This window comes from Cyanistes caeruleus, chromosome 4, assembly GCF_971803275.1.
Source record: "Cyanistes caeruleus chromosome 4, bCyaCae1.hap1.1, whole genome shotgun sequence".
Classification (NCBI taxonomy): Eukaryota; Metazoa; Chordata; class Aves; order Passeriformes; family Paridae; genus Cyanistes; species Cyanistes caeruleus.
The window spans coordinates 29,444,079-29,470,261 of NC_141704.1; the positions used below are offsets into that span (position 1 = coordinate 29,444,079).

The 26,183-nt window shown below is 40.9% G+C and overlaps 1 protein-coding gene and 1 long non-coding RNA gene across 4 annotated transcripts in view; both read left to right on the plus strand.

The window, feature by feature from the left end:
- The window catches only part of CRY1 (cryptochrome circadian regulator 1), a 39,331-nt gene extending 33,879 nt beyond the window's left edge, over window positions 1-5,452 (plus strand). The window contains exons 10-15 of one of the 3 annotated variants that reach the window (XR_015286358.1): window positions 109-210; window positions 1,253-1,345; window positions 2,513-2,584; window positions 2,684-2,791; window positions 4,314-4,403; window positions 4,782-5,452. Coding sequence is in view for 2 of the 3 variants with exons in the window: in XM_086887242.1 (XP_086743368.1) it covers window positions 109-210; window positions 1,253-1,345; window positions 2,513-2,584; window positions 2,684-2,787 (371 nt within the window). In the remaining variant the exon portion in view is untranslated. The remainder of the gene's footprint in view (window positions 1-108; window positions 211-1,252; window positions 1,346-2,512; window positions 2,585-2,683; window positions 2,792-4,313; window positions 4,404-4,781) is intronic. The other 2 variants (XM_086887242.1, XM_086887243.1) reach the window with 2 other exon arrangements.
- Window positions 5,453-8,796: 3,344 nt separating this feature from the next.
- Window positions 8,797-24,752, plus strand: LOC111937399 (uncharacterized). The gene is made up of 4 exons (XR_002868612.2): window positions 8,797-9,999; window positions 22,991-23,124; window positions 23,264-23,411; window positions 24,512-24,752. It is a non-coding gene; the product is annotated as an uncharacterized LOC111937399 (long non-coding RNA).
- Window positions 24,753-26,183: the final 1,431 nt, after the last annotated feature.

Consider the following 26,183-nt stretch of genomic DNA (forward strand, 5'->3'; position numbering starts at 1 on the left):
GGGTGGAGAATTTGCTATCACAAGGGAAACAGAATGCTGCACTTGATTTTTTTTTTTTTTCTTCCCCTCCTTGCTATCTCTCTTAAATATATTTATTTTTGTTTTTAGGTCTTCTTGCAACTGTGCCTTCTAATCCAAATGGAAATGGAAATGGTGGCCTAATGGGCTATTCACCAGGAGAAAGCATTTCTGGTTGTGTTAGTACAGGAGGTCAGTCAAATTCTTTCAATACATAGAATTATTGGGACTGAACTACATGAACTTCTTTTATAATGCCCTTGCCATTTTGTATTATGAAAAAGAACTGCTTTCATACGACAATTTTGAGTGCAAATCACAAATATTCTTTAATTTATTCACTGTTTGGTAGTATTTGTACATAGACATTGTTAAATTATTTTTTTAATCTCAAATACTCAAATATTTTTCACCTATGTTTTTTCCCCTCCAAAAATTACTTATTAACTAATATCAAACAATTTGATTTCAAAAGCATTTGTATGTTATTTTCTCCTAGAAGTGCATAAGCATCCTGATATTTATAATAAGGAGTGACTTGTGAACTTTCAAGTGAGAATTATTAACTCTTAAAATTTTCTAATGCTGGTATTAGATTACATATTGGAATTTATTTCTACAAAATAAAAATAAGAACAGTATTAAGATTGAATTAACCCATGGTGTATTTTAAATACTTAAATACTATATACACCTTAGACTCTTCAATATAAAATGATACAGCAGAACTGGAAATCTGTATTATTGCAGTTATTATTACAGGTTTTATATTCTTCGTAGGCTTTAGTCAAGGTTAGAATCAGATTGTGGAGGAAGATGGCCCTTACTGTTCTTAGGCAGTACAGTTCTCCTAAAGCTTTAAAATACAAACTCCTTAAAGCTGGGTGCTTGAGCTTTTATTTCTTATACAATTAGGACCTGTATAAAACAAGAAGGGTTTACTTTTTAAAAATTAACATTATGTGCACTCTTTTCTCTTTAAAATGCATTCATGTATACATGTACTTATGCATTTCTGATGTGAAAAGCTTTCCTTTTGTAGGAAGTTCAGTGAATTTTGGAAGACAAAAACTATTAGAGCTTTGGACCTATAATGAGGTGGTTTGAAAAAGAAATTTAAAAGCCACAATAAGCAGCCTATCACTTGAAGACAGGGGTAAACCCCCCACATTTTAGATCCCAGAACTGGAGTTGTACCTTCTGTTATGTTTAAGTCTTCTCCCTGCCTCTCCAGGAGCTCAACTGGGAACTGGTGATGGTCATTCTGTTGTTCAGTCATGTGCCCTGGGAGACTCTCATACAGGAACAAGTGGAATTCAGCAGCAAGGTATTATGGCAGTGCCTGTCTGTAGAGGATCTCCAAATCCTTGCAGCTATGGAAAACCAGACAAAACATCAAAATAGCATGGATAGATTTTGGGTGACAGCTGCTGTCTACAACATGAACTGACCTTGTTTCTGTTCTTGAAACATAGAAATTATTTCTTAGCGTTGACTTGCTTATCTTGTCATTTTTATCCTTAAAGTACTCATCTAGAGAAGTATTTGTATGTTTTGAGTGGGAGGGATCACAAGTATGGCTAAACAAAAATTAATAAACAATATTCTAGGCTACTTTAAAAGAAACTGAAAACCAGAAGTTCACCTTGGTTATTGCATAGCAAAATTTGTATGTTATCTTTTCCCTGATTTCACTACCACTCTTTCCATATATAATTCATTTCCACAGTTTTGTGTGGATAGTTTCTAATTGTGGAACCAAATTTTTGTTAACTATACAGAACCTTAAGCTGTGGTTTGTGATAGATCCAATTTGCAATGAAATTTAACCCAACTGTTTGTTTCTTTGCAGTCTTAACAGAGGTGGTGTGTTTACTGATCAGGAAAGGCTGTAATCTGTGTTTTGTTTAAGCACCCAGAACGTAACCGGAACACGACAACTGTTCAGAACAAGAAACCTTGCAACTGCTTCTGCTGATTGCACTATTCATGCAGAACACTCAGTTTCAAGGTTGCCAGTAGATAGTTTACATGAATCAGAAGGAAGTTCTCCTCTTTCTTTTAAGTTACTTGCTTTTTTTGTTTTTCCACAACTAAATTATGCCAGGGATTCATTAGCATTGCTATAAGAAAATAATAAAAAGGATAAGGAGACTTGGCAGAAGTAATGTTAAGATTTATAACAACTTAAAATGTTTGGCTATACAAGCATTCTGCTTGTTGCAAATATAATGCATAAATATGTAGGCACTAAATGTTGTTCACTCTGCAGATATAAGTGCATATATGTTTAACTGCTGTAGACTACCACGAGGCTTATTTTTCTTTTGCATAAGAACTCTTCTGCATTCAGGATAGTTTCTGGCAGGATTTTTCTTGATGATGGAAAATAAATCAATTGGCTCCTTTTTGTTGTTGTAAAGAACATAATTTTACACTTGCTTGCAGCTCTTAATTTTATGTAGTATAATAAATATCTACTGTATCTGAACAGGTTACTGTCAAGCAAGTAGTATCTTACACTATGCTCATGGAGACAATCAGCAATCACACTTATTGCAAGCAGGTAATTTAAACAACAACAACAACAAAACCCCAAACACTTTTCTTGGATATATAAGGGTGCAATAGAGTCTTAATGTAAACACTGATTTTAAATTATCAGGAAGAACGGCCCTTGGTACTGGCATTAGTGCAGGGAAACGCCCAAATCCAGAAGAAGAAACTCAGAGCGTTGGACCAAAAGTCCAGCGACAGAGCACAAATTAAACTGGTAAGATCTGAGGCACCTTAAAGTTATCAAAGTTCTGTACAAATTTTGTGTCTGTGGTAACATTCATGTCACTGCAATGCAAAGGATCCTGAGCTACTGCTGTAAATACTTCTTTTCTGGGGACTGTACAAACAGACAGTACAAAATTCTGGCTCTAAGAGTTTGTGAAGTATGAGATAAGAAGCAGTTGCAAAAATAGAGCCAGACTGAAGATTATCAGACACAGATCCAAGTGTTAACGAAGGGAAGATGGATAAACTGTGGATTTAATACATTAGCAGAGCTGCTTAAGTAGCTTCAGTTACTCTCTGCTTCCGCATCTCACCTTAAGTTGTGCCAGTAGCATTGTTTGTGTGAATGTATGGTGACCTGAATCAGGAGACTAAGACAACTTAAAAGGAAGAGCTTAGGGCCTGGATTAGTTTAGATATGTAAGTGGACTAATCAGAACATGTTTCAGAGAGATACTGCCAAAAATGTGCAAAATGCTGATGTGGTTCTTGAGTGTGAGGATGTAGGGACAAATAAGATTTGAAGATGTGAGCCTTTGTCACTGGTCTGTAATTGAAGGAGGTTACTCAGACTGCCCAAGTTTGTCAAGCTATGATGAAAAAGACTTGAATTTGGAGAAGGAATTGTAGATGGATACACACAAACAGGTGTGAAAATGTGGAGAGAGCAGCAGAAAACTGGAGAAGGAGGTGTTCTATGTGTAAAATTATTAACACAGAGAAGATAAGTCAATTGCGGTTTTTGGATAAAGTTAGGAACAGGATATAGAGGAAAGAGAAGGCCAAAATTGTTATACCTCTTCCCTCAGTAAGCTTGTTTTGAGAGGAACAAGGAAGATGGCCTGAAAAGAAATAAGATTAAAGAGTAATTACTAAGGAGGCAAGCCAAATAATTGAGGACTGTCTGAAATAAGAGGGGACAGGATTTCAAAACTGGGAGTACAGCTGCAAAGGTTAAAGGTGACTGAGATGTTTAAAAAAACCAAGTGGAGCATTGCTCATTATGAAATTCGAAGAATAAATAAGAATAGCACAACAAGCGAGATAATAGCACATGGAGAGACATTGTTGGAACTGGAAAACAGGGAATTCATACAACAAGTTTAGGAGATAGATTTATCATCTCCAGAGATAAAAAGGGAAATTCAGTCTACTTCATTTGGTTTTGACAGCAAGATCTAATTTTCCTTGTTATACAGTGGCAGCACTTTGTCAAAGTTACTGTGGTGCATTAGGGGCAATTGTGTTGTACTGATTTGATTCAGTACAGAGCCACAGCATTGTTTCCATAATGCTGTCAACTGAGGAAGTGAGCTGAGACCCTAGTGAGTGATCCATCTGCTATTTTCTCACATACTGGAAGCCCTGTAAACTGCTTCTGTATTGTCAAACTGATTTCTGTTACTTGGATGGACCCGAGTGGAACATAATTCCAAGAGAGTCTGTGTTTCAGTAGCTGTCTAATCCTTAGTATGTGTAGATTCATTCAGCATCCATGTTTTGTATTGCAGAATTCCTTAGGTGCTCGTGTCTGTGTAGAAGAAGTACCTGCAGAGCGAACGTCTGGTTCCTGTCTAAGCTCTTTTTCAATTGAGAGACAGGTTGGAGGGGTTTTTAGTTTGGCAGAGAAGATGATTTTGTTAGGGGTGTTCAAAGCATGCTGCAAAAGCATTGTAGTCAATACAAACATCAGCCAAGATCATACTCAAAAACACTGCTGGCAAAAGGTTATGCACTTCTGAATGGCACTAAAGTACAGAGCACAGAGGCTTTTGTTGGGTTTCTCTTATTTTGTTTCCTTGTCCTTTTAGCCTCTAAGGTGAGAAATAAGAATTCTGAGTATTTGGGCCAGTACAGACTGGGACAGGGCTTCCTGCATTGAGAAGGGGGGAAAACAATATTGGTCCCCTGAATTACTTCTGTCTTCAAAGACCCACATCAAACTGCTTAAGAATATTTTTTTTCTTTTTTTCTTGCAGCTTGATTGGAAGAGAAGTTTTCCACTTCAAGAACACATGGGACAAAATTCCTGCTACTCTGTATTGGAGCTAAAGTGTTGTGAGAGTTCATGTTCTAAAATTACATACTTTTTCATAAATTATTTTCAATTGTTCTCAGTTGTTGTAAACAAGTCCAATTTTTGGAATGCATTATTTCTAACTGGCATTTCTATGTTTTTTAACTTTTTAATGACTCTTTCACAAAGGGCAAATTGAGTTTTGTATATAAAGTATTTGGTGAAGAATTTGCTAACTTATTGTAAATATAAATATTCATGATTAGTGATAGACCCATCAATATATTTTTGATAATCTTTCATGTATATGGTAGTAGGAAAAGCTATAGTGCTGTTCTGAAAAACAGATGAAAATAGAGAGTTGGAAGTTTTTAAATTGTTATTATTTTTAGATTCCATATTTGAGCTCTGTATGATCAACGTCATATTTTCATAATGTAAGTGCTTAGGACTGTGTCTAATCAAATACAGTAGAGTTGTAACCATAACTAATCACATCTGTATATAAAACACATGCCAATTTTAGTCAAGTTGTAAGATTTTCATGTATATGTCCAGTCCTTGTATTTCTCAGTTGCCTTGTTCAGTAATGACATACCTTGTTAATAAAAGAAAATTGTATATATAGATACATATGTTTGTCTTTTGTGTGCTCTATTGCTCCTGCTTATATTTCCAAACAGAATCATTTCAGGAAAGAAGAGAAATACTCTTTTTAGACTTAATCTAGAAGTCACAAACAGTGAACTATATTACCTTTTACTTCCGATTTTCATGATACTGAAGCAAAACAATATTCAAATTATCCAGGTATTTTTCTTTGAACTGCATGTATGTATTCTGACCATTAAAGGGTTTTCACCGATGTATTTATTAAGTATTCCTTCACAATCTAGGTGTTTGGGTTGGTTTTTTTCCCCGGCTATAATTACAATTTGCTTGATAGCTGTGAAGTCTTTCTTGCAATGCATTTAATTTGCTGCTTTTTGAGGCTGTTGATTTCAGACTTCCATGAATGCTCAGTCAATACTGTCTCAAATGTTTAGAGCAGTTGTATCTAACTGTTTTCTCAGACCATTAAGATCTTTGAAGAAGCAGTATGAATTTGCATATTACTAGGTTAATTTCCTACTTGAATGGGTGCCCAGGTTAAAATCCTAGAACATCCTGAGTTGGAAGAGACCCAGAAGGATCACCGAATCCAACTTCTGGCCCTGTACACCACTATCCCCAAGAATCTCATTCACCATGTACCTGAGAGCATTGTCCAAATGCTGCTTGAGCTCTGTCAGGCTGCTGCTGTGACCACTTCCCTGAGGAGACTGTTCCAGTGCCCAGCCACCCTCTGGTGAAGACTCTTTCCCAGACATCCAACCCAAACCTCTCCTGACACAACTTCAGGCCAGTCCCTCAGGTTCCGTCACTGGTCACCACAGAGCAGAGATCAGTGCCTGCCCCTCCTCTTCCCCTCACAAGAAGTTGTAACTGCAGTGAGGTCTCCCCTCAGTCTCCTCCAGGCTGGACAGACCAACTGACCTCAGCCAATCCTCACATGGCTTGTCCTCAAGGCCCTTCACCATCTTTGTGCCCTCCTTTAGGCTCTCTGAGAGCTTTAGATCCTTCTCATTTTGTGGCACCCAGAAGTGCCCCCAGCACTGGAGGTGAGGCTGTCCCAGAGCAGAGGGGACAATCCCCTCCCTTGCCTGGCTGGCCATGCTGGGTCTGATGCCCCCAGGACAGGGTTGGCCCTCCTGGCTGCCAGGGCACTGCTGGCTCCTGTTCAATTTGCCATCAACCAGGACTCCCAGGTCTCTTTCCATGGCACTGCTCTCCAGCATCTCATTTGTTATTGGTATTAATTAATTCTAAAGCGAGAAGAGTTAATTATCTTATTCTTAGTATCACATTGGTGACTTCTAGACAAGGGGCACTTCTGTGTACTGTTTTAAAATTCAGATTAGATTTTTGGGTTAATGGCATATGCAGCAGAGTTCTTGTGGCAGAATAAACTACCATGGTGCTAGATTTTAGATTACAGTTGTTAATGTAAATATCTCTGCATACTGATTTGTATACAATGGCAAAATCAAAAACACCACTACGAAAATAGAGACATGTCTGTTGAGGTAGACAATGTTTGAAATTGATGAAAAAACTCAATGGTGAGAATAGAGAAGCAGATGCTAAGTATTTTCCAGAGATCAATCCAAGTAAAATGGAAAGGCTCTCTAGGAACATACATAATAAGGAGAATAAACAATTCATTTTTTGTTTAAATAGTCTTGAAAATAGAAAAAAAAATGGGCAAAAAAATAGGCCTAGACTGCCTTAAGACATGTTTTACTCTATCAAGATAATGCTATTTTTTTCTGCTTAACCTTATATTAAAAAACCATACCTTCTAAATTAAATATTCCACCTAAATTTTTTTAATTATTAGGATATGAAACTCCCACAGAGAAACTTCATCAAGATAAGAACTTCTGTTTAAATATTACCTTCCCCCAACCATTCTAAATGTTTAATAGGTGAAAGAAGAAATTTCCTAAGGAGTTTATGGTAAGTAAATACGGTTTATTTTTAATTCCCCCTTCTTAAGTGCTGAAGTGAGTATTCCTCTACTTGGTGTAGTCAAATCCTTGGGTTTGGAGAGGAAAAATCTGTGGAGAGTGCTGTTTCACTTGTGTGCTGGCTTGAAGGAGTTCTGGTGTCAGGACTGTGGTGGAAGAAACAGTCTATGATTAGTTTAGTGTGTGAGAGAGGAGAGAAGTTGCCTACAGAGTAGCAATAGCCTCATAAAAGCCCTTTGCCTCATATTCTTCCCCTCCAACCTACTAAGTGCTGTGACCACAAAAATAAATAAAGGGCGAAGACTTTGTTTGCACATTAAAAAATTACTAAAACCATTGCGACATAGGGTTTTTCTCCCCACACCCCCGTTACCCCCATATGATTTTTCAAGAAGTAGGACATGTGCTATAAATCCAGTATGCAATAAGGGCCAGGATGTCGTTGCTTATTAAATCTCTACTCCAGAAATGGAGCTTAAAATATGCCTCAAAGCTCTGTTCCCAAGGGATTTAGCTGGCTCTTCCCTGGGCTGGTAGGAGATGAAGAGAGAAGAGTTTGCAGACTTGTTTTTGGTTTTTGGAAACAAAAAAAACGTACTCTGGAAGCATGCAGGAACAACTTTAGGGGATATTTGGGATTAAAAAAAAAAAAAAAAAAAAAAGTTTTAAAGTGTCTTCAAGCATTCAGAACCTGAGCGTTTGCAAAGGAATTTTGTGGGACCCTTCTTGTACTGGTTCTACCACTAGAGAGGTTTTTGAAAGGATGGGAACAAAAGGAGTTAAAACTCAAAGCCCTTGAGGTTGGCGGGGTGCGTTTGTGCCGGTGCTGGCTGGGGCAGAGTTAATTCACATTTTTTGGGAGCTCCTGGCAGGGAGCGGCGTTGGATTCGTGCGGGAAGCGCGGGTTTGTTGTGGCCGGGCCGGCAGGGGGCGCTGTGAGCGCGGCCCTGAGGGAGAGCCCGGGCCTGGGCACGGAGCGAAAGCAGCTCCTCGTCACCCCGAGTATTGTGGCGACAAAGCACTCCGGAGAAGGGAAAATACGTGGAAATTATAGAATGGCTGCATAATAGCTACCCTCTGCTTCCCGGGGAAAGAACAAAACTCTTCTTACTCGGGAAGCTGCTTTTCAGGAACGCTGCCGTGTGTGCTTGCCTGCACAGAGATACAGTCTCTTTTTCAAATGCACTTTGCCTAGAGATTGTTTCCAAAAGCCAGTTCTTAAGTATGGTCGAGCTATTACCTATCTGAAATGTTTACTGTGCTGTTGCTAGCCCCGGGGAGGCTTTTTGGACAAGAGCATGGAGCCAGGACACCTGAGATCCAGGTTCTTGTGTGCTCCATCAGAAACTAAACAGGCTCGGGTAAAGATCTCTCCATTCCCAAAACCTTCGTGCACAGGCTCTTGCTGGCAGCCGTGTTGCTCTGGATTAGATTAGATTAGGTTAAACAGAAGACAAAGAGAGCCTCCTTTCTCTTCTTTGTGCTTCTAATTTCCGATAGAAAAGTGTTCTTTGGGCAAGAATTGCTGCCCTTAAAGGACTAAGCAAATGAAATTCTCACACTACTTCACTCACTACCTCAGCTTTCAACTCCAATGTTTATTGCAGGTTTTTTTCCCCCCAGAAATTTAAAGTTTCAAAAGTGGTGAAAATTTCTGGGTAGAGGGGGAATTTGCATTGATACAAAAAGCACAAAGAAATTAAAAGCAGACACAGAGAAATAATTTTAATGTTGATTTCAAGGGATCTAAGCTCCTGCTTTTGAATAGTGTGCACCACAAATGCAAAATTAATTCAGTATTAAACTAAAGAATGCAAGTAGAGTTGATTTCAATATTTATTTACAAAAAGACAACAGAGGCATAAAAGAAATGGAAAAGAGACTCAAAAGGAGATTCTTTCTTTGGGATGCTGTTGGTTTGCTTGCTTGCAAGAGGTCTTAGTGAAAATTTCAAAATCCAAAACTCTTAAAGAAAAACTGCAAAAGGCCAAGGTGTGGCCAATGTGCAGGACTGCATCCAACAATCAGTGGTAAGTGGGAACTTGTGCACCTGATGCAAGGTAAATTATACTTTTCTCTGCTTTTCCTACCCCTGCTAATTACACAAAACACAAGAAGATAATCTTATTAACTATGACTATTCTGACTGGGAGTAACAAATAAGCATATTAGTTAATAAGAGCAATTTATACGCAGCAAATGCAGAGAGGGAGAATTTTCTTCAGGTCTGTTTGGCTTTGTAGAGCTTCAGACCATGTGGTCATCACAAGGTTTTTAATTATCTGGACCATACTTTTTTATCAAGTACCTTTCACCCTGACCAAGCTAGGAATATTTTTAAGCAATGTGCTCTTTACCTGATAGTGGTGGAAACACAGCCCTGTTCTGAGGAATGGCTTGCACCAACAAACATCAGTGATATTGCATTCAGACTTCAGAATGGCTGCTACACACCCAGGAGCAGGAGATTTCAAGGAAGCTTGGGAAATGGATGGAAGGAAGATGGTGGAAGTAGGAAAGGATTTTTTCAGAAACCTTAGGGAGGGAAGAAGGACAATTAAAGGGATGGTGCAAGGAAAGTTGCCATCTGAAGGAAAGAAGAAAAAAAAGGTAAGAAATGGAAGTCCATTGGTAGATAAAGGTTTATGGATAAATTTACCATCCACTGTGCCTTGGCTAACTGGATAATTGTTCTGTTAAAACATAGGCCTTTTTTTAGGAGGGTGAAGAAAGGGAGGAAATAATCCTTGCAGGTATTTTAGGTGCTACACAATGTTACAAATTTCTGAAAATGCTTGCATTGCATAGGGATTTCCAAATGCTTGTGGATTTTGATGGATTTGGTCCCAGTTCTACTGCCAGCCCCTCCAGGAAAGAAGAGTTCTGGGGTAGCACACTGGGCTTTTCTCCCTTCTGCAGGGCAGCTGCCCCGGGTGCTTCAGCATCCCTCTTGTGTGCTCAGCAGAGCTTGCCTGGGACTTAAGGGACTGTCCTGCCTCATGCAAAATGTTTGCATGTGTGTATTTTTTTGCAATTAGTGCAGTCAGGCCTTGATTTTATTTGTGACCTCAAATGCTACTAAGCACTTACTGATGAGGGGTCCCCTCCTCTGCTGTGGCTCCTGTTGCTAGACTTCTGCCTGAGAAGCTGGAGCTCATCAGAGGCTTTTTCTTCATGTGTGTTGAGGGTGAAAAAGCTGGAATTTTAGATGCTTGTAGAGGCTTTGGTGTTGTGTGGTTTTGGCAGAGCTCTGTATAAATACATCCTGCAGCTCTGCTCCTGGGTAGCAAGGGGAGCACTGAGGTGGCTGTGCAACAAAAGCCACTTGCAGGGCAGAAACACCTTGTAGTCACTGAGTAATTCAGCTTCCAAGAATGGTTCTTAATTCTCCCTATGGGTCTCCTCCCTGCCCCACTGTGGCCCAGGTCACCATAGGGAGAATTAAGAACTGTTCCTTAGTGTCTTGTAGCTGCCTGGTCTTGAGCAAACAGCAGCTTGCTGGGAGACACCTTCCATTAATGGGGTTCTTAGTGGGCTCCAGACAAGACTTAGAAGCCTGTAAATGGTGCCACTTTGGTTTAATCCTCTGGTTTAATGCCAAAAGTGTAACATAAACATGTAAAAACCCCAAATCAGCTCACAACTGGTAATGGCAAAATCACCTTAGTGCAAACTTGAAGGTATTATCTGAAATATTTGTTGGGGTTTTATGCTCCATACCATAAAATATCACCCAAAGTAATGAGGCCTGTAAATAGAAGAAAAATTATTGAAATGTAATCTTTATGAAGGCGTAGAATTTGTATTGCAAGGCACTTTGTCATGTACTTACAGGCCTAATCAAACCTGTGTTTGTAGAACCAGATAAAGAATAATGCAGTTTTGAAACCCCTGAAAACAGCACTGCTTAATGAGCTTTCATTTAATTCACAGTTTACAAACACCAAAAAAATCCTGGGCTGGTTCTCAGGCTACATGTGTTTGTCCCTTGGAACTGGTGGGCTGGGAGAATGTGCACTGGTGAAAGAAGACACTCTCCTCTTACTGCTGTTGTTAATATATGTGGAAAATCCTGCCAGAAATGAAGCCATGGGAGATGGGAATATGCCAAGACTTTCAAAGCTGAACACCTGACCTCAGGATCTAAATCAGATTTAGATGGTTTCTAAATAATTGATGACAGCCAAATGTAGTCAGTCTCAGTTTTGAGCTATCTATTTCTCATCTAACACTGATAGGCACATAGCCTCTTTCACACAGGTGCCATGGGTGTGTAGCTCCTGCCCAGATTCAATCTAGTAACTCTTTACTTGGGCCTCTGCTGGCACGCTGACAATCTCCCCATAAGCAGGACGGCGATAAAATACACAGGAGTGTGAGTTTTCTGTGAAGTCTGTGTCCCAGGTTTGTGTCTTCTCCCCCATGATGTGCACAGAGCCTGGAGTCTTTCCTCTGGCTGCCCTAGCACATGCTCCAAGTTTAGAGAGTTCTCTGCAGGCAGAGCCAAGCCTCAGTCTGTAGCCCTTTTGCATTGTTTGGTGGGTGCTGTTATGAGTTAGTGTGATTTATGTTTTACTATCGCTCCTGCAAGAGCTGGCATCATTGTATGGAGCATATTTACAATGGAAAGAGATTCCTGTGGCTTCATCGAGGTGGTGGTGGATTCCATTCCCCATGTAACTATTTTTATCAGATGATCTGGGATGAGTTTCTGTCTCTACAGCTATCATGACATGATGCATTTTAATGTGATAAATATTATGATCCATAAGTTTCTTTCAGTATCCAGTGCCTGAAAAAGGAAACCTAGGCCCACCCCCACCCAAAGAAATCTTTCTAGTTTGCAAGAGCACTCGTTTTCAAGCCAATCTCTTCTCCCAGGACAGGAATAAATGAATGGGTCCTTTTTTCTCTGATGCTAACTGCAGTCTGACGGTTGTGGTGTCTCCACTGGATGCTGGAGGCAGGCAGGGGTGGGATCTCTTCCTGCTGGAATCCCTGCCATGCTGTGTCTTACGATGAGAACTCGCTGGCAGAGTTTCTCTCCAAGCTCTCTCTCTAATTTTAATTTGTTGTTCTTGTGCCCATCTACACACAGCAGACTAGACTGTGCTGCTTCTAATTAAGAAGCTAATTTCAAAATATCTCTTGAACCCTTGACCTTCAGAATTCCCTCAGATGACACCCCTCTGATCTACGGAGGGCTCCCTCATGGGTTGCCACTCGTCATGCAAAAATAGGTAGGCTGTAATTTGCAAATATTTATAAAGTTCTGTTCTGGGTAGTTGAAACTACTGTTAATTGCTCATGATTTCAATCCAGACAGCTGGTTTGTTTTTTTGTACTGCTCCCACAGGAGAAGTTGCCTTTCTCCCTGCCTCAAACCCCCAAAGGCCTGATGGTTTGCATAGTATATTGTCTCTCTGTGGAGTTCTCAGTAACACTTGACTGAGTAGTAAGGGCAACCACAGCTTGTTCCAGGCATTGAGATGGAGAGGAGACAATATGTAAAGCTTTTTGGCTTTGAAACTTTGGGAATGACTGCACCAGGAGCTGAGTGAGCACAGAGAGGAAGAAGAGCTGTCTGGTGGGGCTCTGAGCAACGTGTTAGACCTTGTTAGGAGGGTAGATGTTATAAAGCCTCTTAAATGGTGATCTGAGGTTAGTAAGGAATCCACCTTTTCTTCAAACTAACTCTCTGAAGGTCAGAAGGGATATTCTTCACTGCTGCAGAGCACATTTCACCAGAAAATTATGCAGGAATACATAGATCCCCCTGGAAAGCCAGGAAGCAGGAGTGGCATAGAAAGGGAATAACAGAAAAGTTGTTAATACTTCTCCTGAGAGACATGTAAGAGACAGTATTGGGGGCAACAATAAATCCATAAGGTAATCAAAGACCATGTAATTACAAGAATGTTGTGAACAATTTAAACACAGCAAAGAACAAAAAGACAGAAGGAAAGAAATCTTCTCTGTACACACATACATATGAGTGTGTGCGTATGGCCTTGTATATAAAAGGAACAGAGGGTCAGTAAAAGCAGCAGTGCTCTTGAAAGGAAAGATTGATGAACTGGATATTGCTGTGGAATGAATGTCTCATTACAGATAGCGAATGAAAAATGGTCTCTGAAAATGGGAAAAAAATTAGGAGGAACTGAACTAAATTCCAGGCAGCAAGAAAGTCAAAGTATCTTCATATAAGTGGAGAAACTACTCCAGCTGCATTTGTGGAACCACAGCACTCAGCAGTGGCCTCCCCCAGCTCCATGACCCTCGCAGAGGGAGCAACCTCTCCCACACTGCTGAAGCTTGGGCCTAGGAGGAATGTCTGCATTGGGTGCAAGACAGGTGAATATGGGCTGTGGCATCCAGCATGCAGGGTCTAGGAACCACAGAGTGGTTGCCTCTATAGCTTGGCAGGGGTTTCACTCCCAGACCTTTGTTGTATCTTAGGAGAGGCAGGATGCAGCTGGAAGCAGTGTGTAATGGAATCTTCCAAAGGGTAGTCAGTCATTCCTGGGTGACCTGATGTCTTCTTTATGTCAGGACATTGTTTTGCAAGCAGGGCAGGCTCAGTCTCCCCATGTCACATCACGGCTTTACCAGCCCTGCTTGGCCAGCAAGCCTGGCAGCTCCCAACCCTCAGCTGTGTCTGGGGAAACAGGGAATAATTAGGGCATGAGGAATAATTCAGACCAAGCAAAACCTAAGTAGTCTACAGCAGGAGCCAGCAGTGTGGTACCTTTCTGTCAATTCATGAATGAAGGAATGAGCATATGCCAGACCCAAAGTCCCCACAGCAAGAGGAGATGCCCAGTGGTTTGAGCTTTTGGTTACACACTCATGGCTGCACAAACTTCAGTGCATTGTGGTGCCTTAGGCTCATGCTAAGTGCGACATACATGATTTAAGTTACTTTTTGTTTCAAAGAACTGCTCATTCCAAGATATATGTAGGAGAAACACAGAAGGTTAAACAAAACAAAAAAAAAAGTCTATCCAAGAAGGAGGGTTATGTCTAAAGAAAGCTGGGAAAAAACAAACAGATCAATAGTAATGTTGATAAGTTTTAATTGCAACACACAGAATAAAATGGAATGAAAATGCTTTAGATAGAAAAAGAGTTTATTTCAATAATTATTTCTAATATTCATCCTATGCCTGTTTATGTTTGATATATTACATGGAGTGAAATGTCCTCATTTCATTTTTAAATGCAGCTTCATGCACATGAATTGTACCATCCACAAATTTTTTAAAAATAAAAGACTTTTGTAGCTAGTGGTTGTATTAATTAGGGAAAGATGGTGGGAATCAGGGGAACAGGCAAATATGTCCATCTGCTATGTATGGAAATCATTGTGTTGTCCGTTCCTCATTTATTGCTGCCTGCCTGTCTTTAATGGTCAAAGCTAATGACTACACAACTACAGAAAACACCAAGGAGACAGAGTACACCCAGTAAAACCCTCCAGCCAAACTGAAACTCCCCATAAGATCTCCATTAATTAAAATCTCTACAGATGGGTTCCCTTAATTGTAGGAAATGGAATACAACCCCTATAATTAACTCTCCACTCAAAGCTTTTTTCCCCCCCCAGCATCTGGAAGGAGCAGCAGTGATTGTTTGGCACCTCATTGCTGGAGGGTGCGGCTGACTCTCCAGAGCGCCCCACTGCCCAGAGCCCCAACAAAACCAGTCTCATCTCTTCTCCCAGAGTCCTCCACAAACCACCAAGCTGCCCTGGGAGGTTTCTGCCTTTGCATGGGTCATAACACTATATCCACTAGCACAGTGCCTATTTCTCCTTGAATTGGAGAGAAGTGTTAGTTCTTCTCTAAAGTCTTTTCTACCCTGGAGGGCTAGAGGGTGATCTACTCTCAGTATGCTGCAGCACACTGAGAAATGTCAAGATTTGGAGAAAGTGGCACTGAGGGATAGCCAAAGAAAGCTTGCTGCTCCCCTCTGAGCAGCAGGTGATCTTGGGGCAGACCTTGCCTTATGACAGGTTTGTGGAGCATGTCTGTGTGCACCAGCAGTACACAAGGAATGTCAGCCAATCCTGTGAGAATTCCTGTTTCCTGACCTTATTGTTTCTTCCAGAGCAGCTCTGTGTTGCATTTTCTCTCTGCTCTGTAGTTAAAAGACTTTGCCCAAATCTTCAGATTTCTGTCCTGGTTACTACCTCTTTCTTCTCTTCTGTCCCACTGCTCTCTAGTTATTGCCCTCTTTGCACACTTCATGTCCAATAATCATCTCAGTCTTATTACTCAGAGAGTTGTTTTCCCTCCATTAGCTGATCCACTATCCAGCACAGAATCCCATCTACTGTTCTGCCTTTCTTCTTCCATCTCCTTGAGTCAGTGTGCCAAAGCAGGGCACAAAATGCCTTCTCCTCATGGCAGCTGTAAAACTGTGTGTCTTGTTTTGCTCTTTTCCTTTTTGCTGCAGTGTGAGACTCTGTGGTGCAGTGAAGAAAACATCCCAAGAAGTGTAAGGTGGTGCCAGGCAAACTGAAAACTGTGCTCTGGCTTCAGGCTGCCCAGCATCCCTGGTCTTCTGGGACACCTTGTGTGTACTGCTGGTGGTGACACAAACTGAGGCATTGGGCATGGAGACACTGGTCCCTAAGGGAACAGTAAGTACTACCAGGAGCAGCTGCTGCAGAGAGCACTTTTCTACATGCCTTAGCTAAGGGTTGAATCATCATCCCTGGTGTTAAACGTACTTGGGCTCTGCCATAGGGTGAACCACATGAGTGGAAGAAGTGGTGGTACCTGCCATACATGGTTGTTTTCAGCACCGAAAAAATGTATTTCTGGCCACGTACCAACTCACCTGAAGAAATGTGCTGCTTTTGGGGAGAGCCAGGGGATACCATCTGAAGAGAGGTAACACCCTAGGAGGGTTCCAGTAGACCTCTGGGCCTAGAAGCAAAGCAAATATTTGAGTTCACTCTGCAGATTTCAGCCCTTCCTAGTATCACTGTGGGACCTGGAGGATTTACTGCTCTCCTGAATACAGGGCAGTTCTTTAGAGCTACTTTCTGCCTGCTAGGACTAGCATGGCTTCTGGTGTCTTGTCTTGAAGGACCTTCCACACGGATCCTTTCTCTTGGGGCTCTCAAGTGTGTCAAAGCTGTTCTCATGGGAGTGTGGGACCAGCTGCAAAGCTGATGTGCATGGTGGCTGCAGTGGCTTCCACAAGAAATTGCAGCTCCTGCACAAGAGCACCATGGAGTGCAGAGAGCTGCCTTCCCCCTGCCAAAATTACCAAGAGAAAGACCTCTGCTGGAAGTTCAGAGCACATCTAGTTCACAACTGTCACAGACAAGCAATCCAAGAGAAGACGTAGTCACACATGAACCTGAGGCAGGTGCTCTGAAACGACCTGGTGTTCTGCCCTGGACTTGACTAGGGAAATGTATGTCATTTAATATGGGCTCTCCAGGCCAGCCTTCACCAGGAGCAGCACTTTCCAAAGGGAAGAATATGTCCACAGAAGAGGGGTAATATGAAAACAGCCACCAGATTTCCCTTTTAGCTACTCAGTATTTATTTTGCTGCAGTGTGCAGTACCCGCACTGTACAGATCACTGGACACTTGTGCCGAAGGCATTTCCATGTTATGCAGTGCAGCACTGTATAAGGCAGATGTTTTACTGCTGCTCCTGATGCAAGAAAGGCAGTCACTGAAATACTGATGGCTTCATGTTCATATGTCTTTGCTTTGGTCTGCAGCAGCTTTGTCAGAGTTTTCAATCTATGGCACTTGGTTTTTTTCCTCATGTTTGGGCTGAGTCAGTTTAGGAACACAACTCTGTTTTTAATCAGTGTTTTATAAAACAGGTTTTTTTCCCTTGGAAATAAGTCAAGCATTATCAAGGTATCACTGAAGTCCCTTGCTCCCTGAGATGAGCTGTCAGCTGCTATGAGATACTAAGGTCTGCTGACTACTCTGCAGACAGTTTCAGGCATTAAAGAATTACACATTTTGCTCTTTGTAGACAAGCCAGACATCCTTCAAACTGCAAAGGTTCACCTTCAGGATGGGCAGCACTTTTCTGAATTGAAGCAGGATCCCTGTGCTTGTGTCCACATAAGGCACTAACCTGCATCTCATGGGGACTTTGTCCAGTTTTCTACATTCACATATTCAAGAGCAATTCGGTTAATTCAAAAATGATGGAGACCTCAGACTGCATCCTCAGAAATTACGTAGCTACTGTAAAAGGGTTTCACTGCAAGTCAGTTTTGAAAATGGGACATGCCTGACGAAATAAGAAAAGGTAAGCATATTTATGCCTTGTAAAGCCATAGGACATCATGCAGTGCTACCATACAGGGTCCCAAGATGTCCATTTGTCACACTCATTGAAGATGATGTACTGTCGCTGTTGGACACGAAATAAGGAGTGTGAGTTCAGTTCCACAGCAGAAAGAGGATCATCAGTAGGGCTTTATTTTCACCTTTTGGCTCCTTTTTATAAGGTGTTCCAATACAGGTTTAACATGATTGGTAAAAGGAACACCTCTCTAGTCCCATTGGTGGAACAAGAAAAAACACACTCATCACAGCTGTACAATATTGTTTTGAGAACTAAAATTATTTACAAAAACAGTCCTTGAGAGAGAAATGTTCTCAAGAAACTTTCCCTTGGGAAGAGGAATTTTCACTGACAGGTTGAAAACTCTCTCAGACTCAGAAAATGAGGTCCACAATGTACCACCCCCTTTGCTCTTGTGCACAGTATTTACTTTCTGCTACACTCTCATCTCCTCTGGGCTGGCCCTACTTGGTCCTTCTCTCTGAGAGCCCATAGGAAGAGCAGTCCCATCTAAGCCATTGTTTCTGAATGCAGTGTTCTTAACAGAAGGAGTTCATTCACCTGGCAGAGGGGTTTGTAGAAAAGTGCAGAACAGCGTGTGGGGTGCAGCAGAACAGGTGTATGATTTACTAGAGACAAATCGAAGCATGTGTTTAAGGGCACTGCTGGGTTGCTGCTGTAACCCCTCAATCACCAGTAGACATGCAGCCAGATAATTTACCACCAGTCTTAATTGTACATAATATAGGATAAGCAAGACAAAAATCCCTTGTTTTTTGCTCACTAGCAGCGAGCAGTGGCTGTAATCTGAGTCCCGCATTGTTTCCTGCAGTCTGCAGCAGCCCAAGGGTGCCACAGCCTCCTCTACCCTGCATTGAGCCAGAAGTGGTGTAGAGGCACAGGTTACCTGTCTCCAGAGGGCAAGTCCTACTGTCACTGGATGGCCTGTTCTCTGAAAGGCTTGAACTGCTCAAAGGGCAGACTTGCTTCTCAGTGACATAAACAGCACTTCTGCACATGCTTAAAGTTTGGATTGTAGCATGGGTGGACTTTCTTCATTCACTGTTTGCAAGAAGACTGATTTTAATTTTTTAAATGCATTTACTTCTACCCAGTGTGTTTAATCTGCAGGAATGTACCCAGCAAGGGATTTTTCTTTATAGAGTTTAGCTAGCTATTTCAAGAGACTGCTTCAAGAAAATTGCTATCTCACTGAATGTAGCCTGTAAACCTTTCTGGTGACCTAATTAATTTTGCTAAAGTCTCTCTAGTAGAAGCATTTCCTACACAAAGGCAAGGTACCCACTGTAACCCAATGGATTTTTAAATGCCTCTGGGTTTTTTTTTCATTTTTCTTTAACTTTTTTTTTTTTCATTTTTCTTTGTTGTTGAGCCATCAGATATCATGACTGGAATATAAACTTTTCTATCCACTGCCTGTGTAAGAGTGTAAAACTGAAAGTATTGATTCAATTGTACACTCAGCTTCTTAGAGGCTGTCTAGTAGCTGTTGCTTTTCTACTGCTTACTGAGTGAAAAGCAGTTCTGCTTAGTTTTTCCTGCAGAAGGTATCCTGCTGGCTTTTCACACTAGAGGTTTGTTCCCAAGCCTCCGGAGTCATAGGAGTTTCATCACTGATTTAATTCATTTTTTGTAACTCTTTATTTTGTAAGGTAGGTTATAAGCAGTAAGGTTACAGATTCTGATCCTGTCTGTACTAAAGTCAGCATAAAATGCTAATGGATTTTGATGTCACTGGATTAATTTATTCATTGTAACTGTATTTGCAGGGTGGTGATGACTGTGCAACAGCCCTCATACCTGCCCTGCTATAGGCATAGACACAGATTCTAGTCTAAAATCCTTATTCATAATCATGTAGGAAATCACTGGATTTAACAGACTTACCAACTCCACAAAACCAAAGCACAGCCTGGCAGTTTTCATATCAGTCATTCAAGGAGTGACCTGTGCATGCCCAGGCATCTCCATCCAGAATAATTTCTTAGGTGTAAAATGGCAGGCTGAAATCATCCAACATAAAAGGAAACACAGTGTGTCAAAACATGATAATCTTCAGACATTTAACTTATCAGTATTGGAATGTCTTTCCCAATGATCTCTCTGGTGAATGGAAACTACTGCTTTTTTTCTTCAGCTTTGTCCCATGCAATGCTATAATAAAAAGTAAATAAAAGTGAAATGTATTCACTTCTCAATTGAGCAATGCTAACTTTAACTGTTTTTCATATACCAAACTAGTCTTATATACTTAAATCTGCTTTCTGTTTCACTTTTTACCATTGATGTGTTACAGTAGGCATGAGCCTGACATAGAAATGCAAGGAAAAAGAGCCTTGAAGGGGCTGTGCTTCTGGCTAGATTGATTTGTTGATGTCACTCTACATCTTGACTTGTTCTCCCTCTGACAGTACGTAATGTTTCTCATATGAGACTTGCTCCTTTTTGTAGTCCTGCTAGGGAGAATTGTGTTCAGTGGCATTTTTATAAATGTTCATGTATGCTAAATGAGCCATTCTCAAATACAGGCCATTTGGTCTGAAAGGGGAGTTTAAACCTGGGAAGAAGCAATGGGACTAGAAACACTGGAGAACAGCAGTACTTGCTACTAGCTAAATGTAGCAGGAAAGATAAAATTATTTTGTGGAAATAACTCCACAACTTTTTTTCAAAACTTCTGGGGCCAAATCTGACTCATTAATATTTTTAATTTTGTGAGCTTTCAGTAGAAACATTGATGCACAGGAAGGCACAGACTGAGAGTCAATGACTCATCAGTCTTATTTTATAGATTGCCTCTGCGTCTCAGCTCTTCTAATCAAATATTCATTGCTGGGAAATGCCCTCCCAGTGCATCCTTGCTGGTTTATTAGAATCCCCTCACCTTGGCTCTCAAACTTCTCCCACAGATCAAATGGAGCAGACTTCTGCTTCTTACTCAGGCAAATCTTCCAGCAGCTCCCCAGGTTTGTACACTTTGGGTGATATTGAGCCCGAGGTGCTGCTGAGATCCTGCTGGCTTTGCTGTCAGCCACAGGAGAAGCCATGGCAGCTTCCAACTGAAGAAAAACCTCTATCAGTGCTCAGAGTTCTAGCCTACAAACTCAGTGAAAGTTGTTGAAATTCGAAGAGGACTAGTCCCCTGTTGGAGTGAACTGGAGCAATGGCAGTAAATTAAAAAACAGACAAGCAAATGTATCGCATCACACCACTAACAAAAAACAACCCACGTCTTCTCCAGCTCCACAGATAACTTTCCATGTGGGCCTAATTCAAATGTAAGCAAAGCCCAAAGATTACATCTACCACTTTTCTCTGATCAAGACAAGTTTAGTCTAATGTGATCTGCCTTTCCTAAAACCACATTGCCTTTTGGCCTCCTTTTGTTTCTGCATCTTGAGTATTATTTTCTCCAATATCTGTTTGAAAAAGGTGTACATGATAGAGGTCAGACTAATGAACTGTACTTTTTAAACTACTTCTTTTCCCAGCCCAAGATCTGACCCCAAATCTTTATCTTTCTGTCATTTAAGTGCCTGCACAATTTCCACTACTTCTTGTATGTTAACATACATCGCAATACGTATGGAAGATATGCCTAACCTTGTACTGTCAGTATACACAGGTTTTCTGGTTGTTCAGCATCAAATAAGGTTTTCAAGAAGTTGAACCAGATGCAGTTTAAAACTCTATCATCATTCTTACATTTGTACCTATGACTGCCTCTGCTTAGTACTGCCATTTTATCAATAGTTAACAAACATAGGTAAAAGTTGGAATCTGTTTCATTTATTTGAGTCTTTCAGATCAATAGGAAGAGTGGCTTTGGGATTTTTTTCCTTTCCTGTGCAAAAATCAATTATTAATCAAAGCAGACTAGATTTCATTGAAGACCTGGCTTCCTACAGCATGATACAGTATATTTAAGTGTTAAAGGTGCATTCTTTCTTAAACTGCTGTATGCTAGAGTAGTTTTTAATTGCAATATGAAATGGATCTCCTGGTAAAGCCTAAATTAGTGTAAGTGTGTGTGGGCTGCAATGTTTTCACATACAGAGAGTTTTAGCGTAACTACTGAAACTGTGCAGAGCAGGCTACACAGATGGTCCTGTGGGATTCCATCAGGAAATCTGAAAAATTGTCCTGCTCCTCTGGGGGTGGGGCACAGCAGGGACATTCACCCCTGTACAAAGGACAAATAGGCCCCAGATCCAGATTGGCTTTGGAAGAAGAAGTGGAGGCATGACAAAATCTGAATTTCAAGGTTGGGTGTTTATTTCCTGCAGACATTTTTGGTGAGCCTCACCCTGGCTAACAAAGAACCCTCAGCCTGCCAGGCCATGCCAGGACTGGGGTTATTGAGGGAAATAGGGATGTTTGCCTGATCAGGACTCAGACCTTGCATCGACATTGAGCAAGCAGCTTCCAGTATTTGTTTTAAAGCTCTGTTGGCTCAGTTGAAGCCATGTCTGTCACGATAATTATGTTCAAATGCAAGCTAAAGTAACATAAAGACACATTTAGAAGGACTGTGAACCCTGTCAGAATTAATAACTGAGGCCTCACTTCCTTTATTATTTTCACATGCTCAGTTTATTGAATATGTACAGAGAATGAATTGAAAACTAAGTGCTGTATTTGTGAGACATTTAAATTATGTATTAGTAGCTCGACACTGTGGTTAGCCATTAAATAAATAATCGTTAACAGACCAATTCAGAATGATCTATTTCTATATTTATGTTTGTGGCCTAAGAGAGGAAATGGATGCTTTTCAATGAGAGAAAAAACATCCATCCATCATGGGGTCCTACAACTAAGGTAGCCAGTGCTAGTATAAATGGTATTTTAAAATATAGTATCAAATGGCTTTCTAGCATCTCCTAGGAGTGGAAGGTAGCCAAGTTTCTTTGTATTACCTTTTTGTTTTCTATATGATGTATATTTTCATTTTGAGAGAAATATAGGAACAGTTTGTTGTCTGGGCTTTTCTTTTTCTTTTTCTTTTTCTTTTTTTTTTTTTTTTTTCTCCCTGTAAGAAAATTGTTTTTTGTTAATTAAATTGGAACTCATCCCACTGAAACTCACCTGCCACAGAGCTCAGCAGGCAGGAAAAGGCAGTCCTGCTGGCCTTGGAAAACAGTAGCAATGTTCCAATTAATTGCAGTTGGACCAGAAAAAATGGCTCTTCTCACAATGACCTCATGGTTTCAGTGTGTGCACTCAATTGTGCATTTTTTTTTACAGCTGTAGCTCCTGGAGTCATGAGAGGCCTGATGCATTTCAGTTGTCCTTGTCAGAAAGAAAAGAGGGGAGGAGTTTCTCCCTCTACCTGTGGATGGGAATGAAAAAGGGGTCCCTTAGGACTCAGGCATGAGAAGGTATGTAAAGGCATCTCAGGTTGTCATGGTAAACTTATCCCACAAATGTTTTTTTTGAATCCTTGCATCATAAATTTGCGAGACTGGAGGTTGGTTATGCAGCAGAATCAGGCCCTGATTTTCAGACCTGTAAATTCAGTTATGCAGGTGACTTTCACAGCTGATGAGAAAAATGCCCACCTGGAATGTACAATCCTCAAGCATGTGACTGACATGGGACCTAACTTTCCTGAAGTATCCTACCCCAGGCTCTGGGCAAAATATCCTGTCTATCAGAACACCTTCATGTAAGTAAAATATAAGTTAGTAAAGATGAGGCCCTTTTTGAATTCTGCTCTGTGTTTTGATAATTGTATTATTTATCTAATTTACATCTCAGTTCAATTGAGAGAAGTAATATTCAAACTTTTTTTGGGATTTTTTGGGTTAACCAGGTCTTCTGGTTAATTTGAGGTTTCCATTCTCAGCCCTTAGCAGAGTGCTGTAATAGCAGCAGTAAGTGCTCTAAGGGAATCCTTGGCTTTGGGGGTTACATTTCTAGGGAAATATGTAAATAGAAGAAGCATCTTTGTTGTTTAAAGAAAAGGATGTTAACCTGCTAACTACCCTCCAATTTTATGTGCTGACCTCACTGGGTTACATCAGCAGAGATCTGAACCCATATGGGAAACCTGAGAAGCTATATCCAAGTGTCAGGAATAGGACCTCCTCGTATTAATATCTTGTAAATACAGGAAGAAGCTGTTCTTTAGAAGGAAGAAAAATTGCACAGCTCTGTATGTGAATGATAGATCTGTTATGCTTGCACAGTTTCACTAAAAATTCTGCTGGCAAGAAAAATGCTCCGGGAAAGCATTCCTAAAAAATCCAACACTTCCAATAGTGTCACCCGTGCAAACACCACCTCTGTGTATGTCATCATATGTAAATCCTGCATAAATGTTTAACTGAGATAAATGTTTAACTGAATATTTATGCTATTTTCCTCTCACCCTGAGAGCTGTTTGCATTAGTAAACAAATTCTAATGTTTATGTACACAGACACCCACTCTGTCTTGCTCCATCATTTAGCTTTTATTCTGGAGAATTATTCTCTCCAGAGATGCAAGGCTGCTACAGTAGCTCCACTGAGGGATGCTGCCTCCCAAAAGAGAGCTTTACCAGTGGGGCCAGATGATAAAAACAGGGTCAGTGCCATTTAATGGATACCTAAAGCTCTTTTAATCAAAAGCAAAAGGCACTGCCATGGTCTGTCTATGATTGGAGGAGATACAGACAAGGATAGAAAGGAGGTCCCGCACCTTCTCTGAAAGTTAATCCAGGTAGAACAAGAATTGCCTTTACAAAAGAGGAAAAATACTGCAATTAGGCACTTGGCATCCACAGGGTCCTGGTGAGCAGAGGAGTCCACCATGGTTTATGCAGGTGGGTACTGTGTTTGTTCCTGGAGGCAAAGCCATGGCATGGAAACAAGAGGTTTCTTTGAGGCTGGAGAGATTCTGGAGAAGAAACAGAGAGGAAAAGAATATTTTGTGATTCCACATTTGTTGCTGTGTCCCCTGGAGCCCTGTGCATGCAACAGAGAAAGCTGACTGAAGCTTCAACAATTTTCTCCTCTCTCTGGCTGGTGAGTACTGTTGTTAAAATAGACTCTTTCCAGCCATCCTCCTCATTGCACCTAGAAACCACAATAGTAAAGGTGGCAGGGATTACCTTCTGCCTGTGAGTTACTAGGAAACATTATTTGTTCCCTTAATTTCTGTCCAATCTTTTGTTGTCTATCAATTATTTTCCTTGACCCCAAAGGAGAGCACTGCACTGGATCTGCAGCAAGCACCAAGTCTAGTCTTGTGTCATAGATGTTGTAGTGATGGGCTATATTTTAAAACTCGGTGGCTAGAAGAAGCAGGCTACATAAATATGGTAGAAAACCTGCGGAGTGTGTTTGTCGTTTGTAGCTGAGTTAGGGATGTTTGCAGGGGAGTGCTTCTGTGCTGTGGGATGTTGTACTTTGTGCTGAAGGACATGGAACATGCAGGGTTGGGGACTGGTGTTCACCAGGTTTTTCTAGGAAAGACTCACCTTGGTGTGGTTGTGAATGATGAACCTGCCACAGAGAACTTCAAGCAGCTGTCAGCAGATAAGTTGTGAGGAGGAATAAGCAGTCACTGGGGGATGCCACCTGACGTTGGTATATGTCCGCTCAGCTTCAGCCCTGCTCATTTCAGCCTGCTTCTGGGGGCTGATGATGGAAACCAGCCCGAAGACAGCTCAGGCTGTGGCAAGAGCAGTCTCATCCCTAGGTGAGAAAACCCACCAAGGCGCAGACCCTGTGAGCACAAGCACAACTAATCTTACATGGCAGGGGCCTTGGCAGGGTGCTGGGGGGTCAGCAAGGTGGCCATGTGTGCCTGGCAGTGAGAAGCAAACTCTCTCAGAGCAGTTTTGCCACTGATTTTAGCAAACCTGGGATTTAGGCACTGGTGGTGCCGCACAAAGGAGAATGCTCCCATCCTACACAAGCTCAGCTGCTCTGTGAGATGGGTGTCCTACCAGTTTGGAGTAAAAATTTGGGTACTGGAGATAGCAGACAAAGCACAGAGCCATGGTGAAACAGAGCTCTGTTCTTCCATCTTTACACAAACAAAAGTCCCATTGAAATCTGTAAGACATTGAGTCCTCTGATTGAAATATATATATATATAAATACATGTAAAAATTTGATGTATTACAGTTTCAGCTCTACATTTTCCCTTGATTTTAATTTTCTCTGTGGAGTTCAAATACAGAGTGTTCCTTCACAGCTTATTTTCAAAGCCATTTTTTGACTTTCATATTTAAACTTATTTAAAGCCCTTAGATTTTTCTCCCAGCTGTGGAAAGCAAAGACAGGAAGAGACAGAAAAGTCAAAGACTCTTTTACAGTCCTGGAACCTTTAAAGAGCATCCTTTAAATATAGAAAAAAAAACCCCACAATAAATAATGCTTCAATTTTTTTAAAGAAAGTTATCTTTTTAATATAGCCTTTTCCCGTTTTAAGGGTATGAAATAATTAAA